This window comes from Lycium barbarum, chromosome 12, assembly GCF_019175385.1.
Source record: "Lycium barbarum isolate Lr01 chromosome 12, ASM1917538v2, whole genome shotgun sequence".
Taxonomy (NCBI): domain Eukaryota; kingdom Viridiplantae; phylum Streptophyta; class Magnoliopsida; order Solanales; family Solanaceae; genus Lycium; species Lycium barbarum.
Genome location: NC_083348.1, coordinates 63,209,776 through 63,219,852, shown reverse-complemented (window position 1 = coordinate 63,219,852; position 10,077 = coordinate 63,209,776). Strand labels below are relative to the sequence as shown.

The window sequence follows — 10,077 nt, the reverse complement described above, 5'->3', positions numbered from 1 at the left end:
TATCTGAAGCTGGCCTCTTCATCTTTCGCAATTCTGCATCTACCTAAGGGAAAAGAGGTCAGAAACAATCTTTCCTAGACTCTGGCTCTATCGCACGATCTAAGACAGAAGGAAAGATAATATCCTAAATGTCCTGTACCTTCCTGTTTATAGATGTGGTGCACAACACACCGATAAAATAGACGTCCAAGAGGGAGTGTTATAAATAAATAAATATCTTTTGCTATGGATGTTTATCATGTTATAGATAAATATCATTTATTATGTCTATCTCTAAGAGAGAAATTAAGCTTTGTAACTTTAGGATCAAGTCAGTTTTCCCCTATAAATAGAGGGGTTCTCTTTCATTGTAAAATACATCTCTTAAGAGAAATAAAGAATTCTCCTCTCTTTCTCCACAATATTCTTGTTCTATTATTATTATTTTATAACAACCTAGCTATTATAATTTATAAGTAGCCCGATTGTGTGAGTATTTCTTTTAGCGTAAGTATATTTAATTTAAACTCGTTTATTTATGTATGTATGCACAAGTGTCCAATATCCAGAGCCATGAGACCCGAAACTTGTAAAAATAAACTGACACAGTTTATTATCACTACACACACTTGAATATATAGAAAAACATCAACCATGCATCCATCTAAGAAACTTTGACATCTTGACATGAGAATAATTATTCAAACCGGTTATGTAATAGTACTAAATGAGGAGTTGAGATGTTGACATGAGACGAGGACAAAATATGCAGAAATCAGTTGTATTTATGGGCAATCTCCAAAAGACTAGCGCAAAGTTGTTTGGGCTGGCCTAGCATTGCCATGTGATCAGCATCCTTAATCTCCTTTGCTTCTGTAACACCAATGTTGTCAATTTGCCATCGTTGGAACTCTGCTGGTATGCCTTTATCCTCTGTGCACACTATGTAAACTCTCTTCACTGATCCGTACCCTTCATCTGTGAAATACTTGGCCTTTGACAGATCATCGAGAAACAGAGAGCTTGGTCTCACCAATGATGATGCTAATGCAAGATCCTAGCACATTATCATTCAAATGTGAGGCTAGCTCCTTTTATTTCCAAAAGGAAAAAAAAGATCTTTGAAAAGGGTACATAATTAGTTAACTGAGTTTAAATTTTATGTCTTGACAGTGTATAATTTCTTTACACTATTAGGTTAAGGTGACCTATTATCAGTGGCCAGCCACAGTCCACAGTGCTATGGGTTTGCAGAACTCGATAGTTTTTCTCAAATCATGTATTCATAACCCAGTAAATAAAAAATAAGAGCGATCCGGAACTTATAAACTAAAAATCTTAGTACCATCTCTACTTAAAATAATTTAGGATGGCCAGTATAAATAACATATTTATATCATGTTGAAATGCTATATCAAGTGTAATAGTAGTCAAACTTAGATTTTCAAATCATAATTAATAAGGATAATTTAGTAAAATAAACCCCAAATAAATACTCTCTCTGTCCTAATTTATGTGATACTTTTCGTTTTCCGAGATTCAAACTGCATGAACTTGACTAGCATTTTGAGATGTATTTTTTCACCAAATTAATTTGAGAAAAGTAGTAACTTATAAGTAGTACTTTTCATGTAGTTTTCAAATAATAAATTTTAATCTTAAATTATTAAGTTAATCTAATTCAATTTAATATTAAAATTTAGTTAAATTAACTCTCGAAAAGCAAAATGTATCACATAAATTGAGACGAAGGAGTAAGTAACTAATATGCTCTTCCATTCTCGAAAAAAAAAAAAAAGTAGTAGTAGTTATGTGTTTCCAAAGAGTAAATCTTACCTCAGGAGAACATAGCTGGTAGAGCTTGTGGGCCAAAAATTTGGGGCCAAAAAACATGGATGTCAGTGGCTTTTCAGGTGAACCATAAGGTGTAAACTGAGTGTCCAACCAATTCTCTGCTGGCGTTCGCTCATAATACTTCACAAATACATTAAATTTGGTTAAGTCAATCATACAGGCAGCATAACAGGTGTTCTGTTTTAATGGCATCTGACTTTGATGATTAATGTCAAGATCGAGCATTTATTTTAAATTCGTCTATTAAACACGGATCCAGTCGCTTGTCAAAATTACTACTACTACTACAGTTTAATTAAGATGACTAGAAAAGTGATTGGCTAATTAAATGGTCACCACGTTTCGGGAGAATTTAGAGACATACACAGAGGAAGAGTCTTATATGTTTTTGGCACACATCGATCAATAAATTGATACTTTGATGTGGTTGGCAAAAAAGGAAAATAAATAAAAGAATCCGATTTGCACTTGAGAGTATGCGTAAATTTTTAAACGGGGTGATCATATTTTTTTTTTCTACTATATAGAAAGGCCGGTTGGGCCTCACTTTATCGTCGTCCGTTTCCAATTTAATAATAAAAAAAATTATGAGCCCATATATTATATATTATTAAATAACATCTAATATTAAAAAAAAAATTGTGAGCCCCATCCGTTCCAATTTAATAAAAAAAAATTGTGAAAAATTGTAGGCCCCATAATTCAAATATATATATATATATAAAAATAGTGCAAATTAATAATGTCAAAAAAAAAATGCACCCCGTATTTAAAAATCAAACAATATTCATGTAATTTTCAAAGTATCTCATTAAGTCAATAATGATGGATTCATTGCCACGTGCGTATTCGTAGCAAACACTAATATAATAAAGTTTTAAATACGGAGCACAAACTACAATATTATATTAATCGTGTTTTGAACATAGTATCCCATATTGACAAAATCAAGCAATATATATATATAAAAAAAAGGGAATCCCATATTAAAAAAATAAACAATGTCAAAAAAAAGGTGCAGACTTTGTATTCGTAGCAAACACTAATATAATAAAGTTTTAGATACGGAGCATAAATTACAATGTTATATCAATCGTATTTTGAACATAGTATATATATATGCATAAAAATAGTGCAAACTAATAATGTCAAAAAAGGTGGACCCCATACTAAATAACACCAAGCAATATAAAAAATAAAAATAAAAAAAAGAAGAAACTATATAAAGCATGGGTTTAGACCCATGCTTCGTCGTCCGTTGTCCCTTAAAAAAAAGGGTGGGCCCCATACTAAATAACATCGAGCAATAAAAAAAGTGAAACTCACCATCTCCAAACTCATGGGAAAAAAAAAGTGGACCCTATATTATTAAAATCAAGCAATATAACAAAAATGAAAATGAACCCCATATTAAAAAAAATATAATATTAAAAAAAAGTGCTGGCTTTGTATTCGTAGCAAACACTAATATAATAAAGTTTTAGATACGGAGCACAAATTACAATGTTATATTAAACGTGTTTTGAACATAGTATATGTATATATATTATATGCATAAAAATAGTACAAACTAATAATGTCAAAAAAAAAAAGTGCACCCCATAAAGGGTGGACCTCATATTAAACAACATCAAGCACTATAAAAAATAAAAATAAAATAAAAAGTGGAACCCAACATCTCCAAACTCACTGTAACAAAAAGTGGATCCCATATTAACAAAATCAAACAATATAAAAAAAAAAAAAGTGAACCCCATATTAAAAAAAAATAATGTCAAAAAAAAATGCAGACTTTGTATTCATAATAAACACTAATATACTAAGTTTTAGATATGGAGTACAAACTACAATGTTATATTAATCGTGTTTTGAACATAGTATATATGCATAAAAATAGTGCAAATTAATAATGTCCAAAATGAAAAGTGCACTCCATATTAAAAAATCAAACAATATTCATGTAATTTTCAAAGTATCCCATTAAGTCAATGATGATGGATTCATTGCCATATGCGTATCAATCCATTAGTGGGAGCAAATAAAACAGTTCAATATTTAGATTAGATCTCATGCTAATATAAAAAAAAAATTGTATGATTTTTTATTTGCTATGTTTACTAAAATAAATATACTTAAAATATTTATATTTTAAAATAAGATAGAATTTGATTACTTTTTTATTTTTATTCTTACTCTAATAAATGTGAAAAAAGATTCATGTCGTAAAAAAAAAATATCAAATGGAGATCAAATAATGAATAAGGTAAATTAATCAAATTATAATTCTAATCGACGTTTTCTTAAAAAACCATGCAAAAGACAACATGACAAGTAAAATGAGCTAAACCGAAAATATTTACCAAAAATTAAAAAATAGTATTTCTTCGTTTAAATAGAAAATCAATTTCTACTTTGTTTCGTTTTAAACATGTAAAATTAATTTAATAATTTGAATTAGAATTATCCAAATCAAAATTTGATAAAAAAATAATAATAAGTATTTTACATCTTTAAATTAATCGAATTAAAATTGAAAGTATCAACTGATGCTTAAATATTGCTATTATTTTATCTCAAAGAGATGAAAATAGTTTCCTTTTAAACAAGTCTTCTCTTTTAAAAAATATTAATAAATTTTTGCCGATTTTCTATTCGTAACAAACACTACTATAATAAAGTTTTAGATATGAAGCACAAACTATAATGTTATATTAATCGTGTTTTGAACATAATATATATATATATTATCACTATCTAAACACAACTACATATACAAAGATGTATTATAATCTAAAGTGTTGGGCCCGTGCTAGGCGGTCTAGTTATAATAAATGGAGGGAGATCGTTCTCTTTCCTATATAGGTAAACTCCAACTCTAGCAGCAATTGGTTAAGGAAAAAGAAATTTTGTTAATTAGCAGACAGAACAGTAGTGTCAGTGGCAGCTTAACTAATTTGGAGGCCTAAAGCTAAATTTTAAAAATAGGCCCTAGTTTAAAAAAAAAAAAAAAAGTTTGTTTGTGTACACCCCCACGGTGCACATACAAAAAAATATACACGAAGTATATTTATTTAGCTTTTGAGATGATAAATTATTGAACTTTTTAATAATAGATTTCTTCTAATATTTTCCTTTCAAATTGATAATATAATTTCAATCCATTTATTGTTTTGAGATATTATTGATCGTAAGTTAAAAAAAAAAGAAAAAGAAAAAAGAATCTACATGAGTTACTCCCATTATCTAAATATTTTTCAACGGTAATAATCAATTACTATTCCAGAATATTCCTTTCTTTTTTTCATTTTTATAAACTTTTTATATTTTCTACATCATACTATAACTATTCAATAGTTTTTCAATGGGGCCCCCCAAATTTTGGGACCTAAAGCAATGGCTCTAAAGGCTTCTCCCTTCAGCCGGCCCTGAGTAGTGTGACAAGTGGAATCTCTAATCGGACAAACGCAAAGAAATGAAGTAACATCGAGTAGCTTCTACTTTTCTACCTTGCATTGATAATTTTCGAAGGCGCCAAAAATGTACTCAATGCACAAGTCAATGGTGTTTACCCACCCCGAGCCCCTCCCCGCCAAATATAGAAATAAATTTTAAAAACGGTACATTTGTGTTAATCAATTATCATGAGATGTACATATAGGTTTTTATAAGTTTTTATGAGTTTCGAAAAATATTCTTGTTTTAAAACCAAACTATTACCTTTTGGTTGATCACTGTGTAGTAGACATTAATTAATTTAGAGTGCTAGAGTTTACATCCCTTTGCATTCTTGATAATTCAGGGGCGGGCCCAACGTGAAGGGTGAGGGACACGTGCCCCCGTAACTTTGGAAAAAACTCAATATATATATATATATATATATATATATATATATATATATATTATGATATATTTTAAAATGACCCCTCAAACATAATTGCAAAAGTAGTTCAGTTGGTAGGAGTGCCCCTGAGTGCTCATTGGTGGCCAGCCGAGATCAAATCTCGGCTCCAACACAATTTTTTTTAAAAATTTGTGCAGTTTTACTGCTGTACAACCTGGGTTAATGCAATTTTTATTTTTTATTTTTTATTTTTTATTTTTTATTTTTTATCTTTTTATTGTTTAGTCCCTTCCTATTTTACTTTTTCATTAAATTCCTTCCCCCAAAAACTCCAAATCAGAAAAGATTTTTTCCACTTTCCACTCATCTTTTCTCATGTACTTTTGTTATATTAGTACCAAATTAATTATATTTGATAATATTAAAATTTGTTTTTTGCTATTGTAATCAATAAGCTAACTTTGTCGCTAGTAATTGACATACTAAAAATAATTGTGCTCCCGTTGCGCTCAAATCCTAAGTCTGCCTCTGCTTGATATATAGACTTTGCTTAACATGAGCATGTGCCCCCATACCTAAGTTACAAACCACATTACCTACCTACCTCCAAGCGTATGGACACTACAAATGTGCTGTTTTCTTTCTAACGTGCAAATTAATCACATTTGACTTCATAATTTCAAGAGCATTTTAGATTCAACTATTATTTACTACTCCATCTGTTTCAATTTATGTGAATTTATTTCTTTTTTAGTTCGTGCCAAAATGAATGACCTCTTTCCTAATTTAGAAATAAATTCACTTTATGAAATGATTTACGACCACACAAATATTCAAGACTTATTTTGAGCCACACGTTTCAAAAGTCTTCATTCTTTCTTAAATATTGCGCCCAGTCAAATGAGTTCACATAAATTAAAACGGAGGGAGTATTATTTACAGTTCCAGTCATTTGTCAAAATTACTACAGTTGACCAGAAAAGTGAATTGGCTAAATTTGTAACTACAGCTCAAGCTTTATGAGTTTACCTCTCAATTTGCATCAAGTATGTACTCAGCAGACGATGGGAGCATAAGGTGGGGGCAGAAATGAAGTCAAGTCGAGTCGTGTTGCACCTCTCAACTTTGGGTGTGTTCGGTACGGAGGAAAATGTTTTCCTGAAAAATGTGTTCTTGAAAAATAAGTGAATTTCTATTTTTTTTTATTTATTTTCGATTGGATAGGAGAAAATAAGTGAATTTTTTTTAATTATTTTCTCATGTTCGGTTGGTTGCTAGAAAATATTTTTTGAAAAACACCACTCATGCCCCACCAACCCCGCCCCAACCCTACCACCACATACCACACCAACCCCTACACCAATCCCACCCCCACCACCCATCACCCACCCCAAGCACCCACCCTTCACCACCCACCCCAAGCACTCACCCTCCACCACCCACCCTACCCACCCTCCAACACTTCATTTTCACCCACCCCTACCCCACATCACTACCCACCCCAACCCCACTCCACCACTCTATCCAACCCTCCCACTCACCCACCCCCTCCCAAAATTTCTATTTAATATATTTTATTTGACTTTTATAAAAAATGAGAATTTTTTTTCTTATCCATCCCACCACCACGCACCCCCACCCCCAACTACAAGCCACCAAATTTAACCACACAAACTTTTCATTATAATTTTTTTGACAAAGGTAAAGTTAAATAAGAAGTAGAAAATTCGGGAGAGGGTAAGGTGCGGGGGTGGGGGGTGGGGGGTGTAGAAAATCAGAAAAGATTTTTTTTTAAATAATTCTTTTGGAGGGGTGGTGGGCAGTCGTAGAAAACCAAAATAAAAAATAAAAAAAGCTTTTCAAAACCTTTTTTTTAATTACCTTTTTTAGGGGGTGGTGGGGTCGTAGAAAACCAAAATAAAAAAAAAGCTTTTTAGAATCCTCTTTTTGAAAAACCCTTTTTTTGAAAAAAAAAATATACTTTTCTTTGAGGGGGTGATGCGGGATAGGTGGTGTAGAAAATCCAAAAAAAAAAAAAATTAAAAACTTAAAAAAAATTTTGGGGTGGGTGGTGGTGGGGTGGGGTGGGGGGTGGTGGAGGGATAGTGGGAGTTGTTAGGGTTTGGTGGTTAGAGAGTGGTAGAGTGGTTGGTGAAATGACAATTGTGAACTTATTTTTTCCTACTTTGATTAGAAAGTCATTTTTTTCATTTTTAAGGAATTTATTTTCGCAAAGAAAATGAAATCCAAAATTTTTGGTCAAACAGACATGAGAGAATTGGAAAACAAAATGTTTTCCTTCATACCGAACACCCTTTATGTTCATTAATAATTATCATGAAAAGAACATTTGGGTCTTTATAAGTTTTGGAAAACATTTCATTTTAAAACCAAAATATAGATGTCTATAATCTAGACGTACGCTAATTAATTACTGCATCTTGACTTCTTTGGTTAATCACTGTGGTAGTAGACATTAATTAATTAAGTTTTATAGTGCTAGACAGCTAGAGTTTACATGTTCGCGTTCTTGATAGATTGTAGCGTTACCGTATACTTCCCTAATATAAGCATGTGCTCATACCAAAGTAATAAACCATATTATTCAGCTCCTAGCATGTGACAGCTACAAATTAAAGCCTCTTCCCCACACTCCTCCCCCTTCCTTAACTTGACAAAGGGCATTCTTTTCTTTCGAACAAAACTAGGTCTTCCTTTTAGTACTAGTATATTTCTTAATTATAAGAAATAAAATTTCTAACTTCTAAAGTATCGTAGAAACTAGTATGACAATTTCAACTCAAGCGAAAAGCTCTCTATCCACATGCACATTAGCAGATCTAGATTAGACGAAGCAACAACACAACTCATTGACTCTTAATTCTGAATTCGTAGATAGGCGAATAAGAATCACAAAAATCATGATGCAATGACAATATCCAAGAATATATAAATAGTCACCTGATTCAAAACATAGGAGGAGATGTGGACAGAATCAGGCATGAAGGCAGCCAAGAAAACAGCAGCATAGATCTTTTGTGGATATTTTTCCATAGCAAGTCCCAAATTCATACCACCAAGACTATGCCCAACTAGTATAACCTTCTCCTCTTGTGGAAGGGATTCCATCAACTCCATCAATGGCAAAGTATAGTCATGAAGTGTGTGGAGTTGCTCTATTTTTCTCGAATCAATGCCAGAGGCTGCCAAGTCAAGGGCTGTGACTTTGTGACCTGCAGCCTCTAGCAATGGCTTTAACTTGTACCAACTCCAACCTCCATGGCATGCACCATGTACCAAAACAAAGTGCTTTCCTTGTTTCTCAATAATCTCCATTTTTAGGCCTTGTGTATTTTTTTTCTTTGGTTTAGTCCTTGAGATAGAAGAATTCTAGGATGGGTTATCTAATGGTTTTGGTGGGCATGAAGAATTTATAGCAAAGACCTGTCAGAATTTACATCTGGCGAGTAGTTAAATCTCATTGATCCATGGATGTGCCAGTAGTTAAATCTCATTTGATAGAATTGTCAACTTTTCAGGGATACAGAGAGAGAGAGAGAGATTGGAGAACTCTGATTTAACAAAGTGATGTGGATTTTAATCCCTTTAAGATATTTTTAGTTTAACTTGTCCCATCGAGATATGTTATTCTTTTACAGCAAAATACACCATTCGTTTTAATTTATTTGTTTTACTTTTCTTATTAATTCATTTGAAAATAAAAATGTCTTTTTCATTTTTTATAACTCTTTAAGTTCAACTTTTCACATGACATGTTTAAAACTACATGATTAAATGACATTTGGTACATTCTGCATATCTTTAGTTAATAACAATAAAATTAAAAAATATTCTTTACTTTTTTAAATTTCGTGTCAAGTCAAAACCAAACAAACAAATTAAAACATAAAAAGTAGTGTTTACTTGGTCACTTTTCGACTTGTTTTTGAAAAAAAAAAATAGCCAATTGAAACTCTAGAACAATATCATTTGAAACTCTATAACTATTTTTTAATTACATGAGTTGAAAGTGGCTATTTGTGAATTGTACCCTCTTTTACTTCCTTTAGTCGTTTTACCTAAAGTTTGAGATTTTGACACATTAATTAAGAAAGTTTATTTATAATTAAAAGTATTAATTATAAAGAGTATTCTTTCCATCTCAAAATAAGCATCGTTTTAGCTATTTTCAAGCCCATTAAGGAAAGCAATGCATACAAGGTATCATTTACTAATTACGTTGACCTATATGTTCGATGTTTCTTGAAAATTGAGCACTATTTATAAGAAGAAGTAATTCTTCAATAGATTACTTCATAAGGATATAGTTGGAGACAACTACTAATTATTGTCTTGAATTCTAAAAGCAACAATTACTTTGGGACCTTTTTTTTTTTTTTGTT

General features: G+C 31.5%; 1 protein-coding gene across 1 annotated transcript; it reads right to left on the bottom strand.

The window, feature by feature from the left end:
- Positions 1–555: 555 nt before the first annotated feature.
- LOC132623565 (salicylic acid-binding protein 2) lies at positions 556–9,286 on the bottom strand. Its single transcript, XM_060338342.1, has 3 exons — positions 8,636–9,286; positions 1,816–1,953; positions 556–1,036 (listed from the first exon to the last, which is right to left on the bottom strand). The coding sequence occupies exons 1-3, from the start codon at positions 9,008–9,010 to the stop codon at positions 755–757; spliced, it is 795 nt and encodes a 264-aa protein (XP_060194325.1). The 5' UTR covers positions 9,011–9,286; the 3' UTR covers positions 556–754.
- Positions 9,287–10,077: the final 791 nt, after the last annotated feature.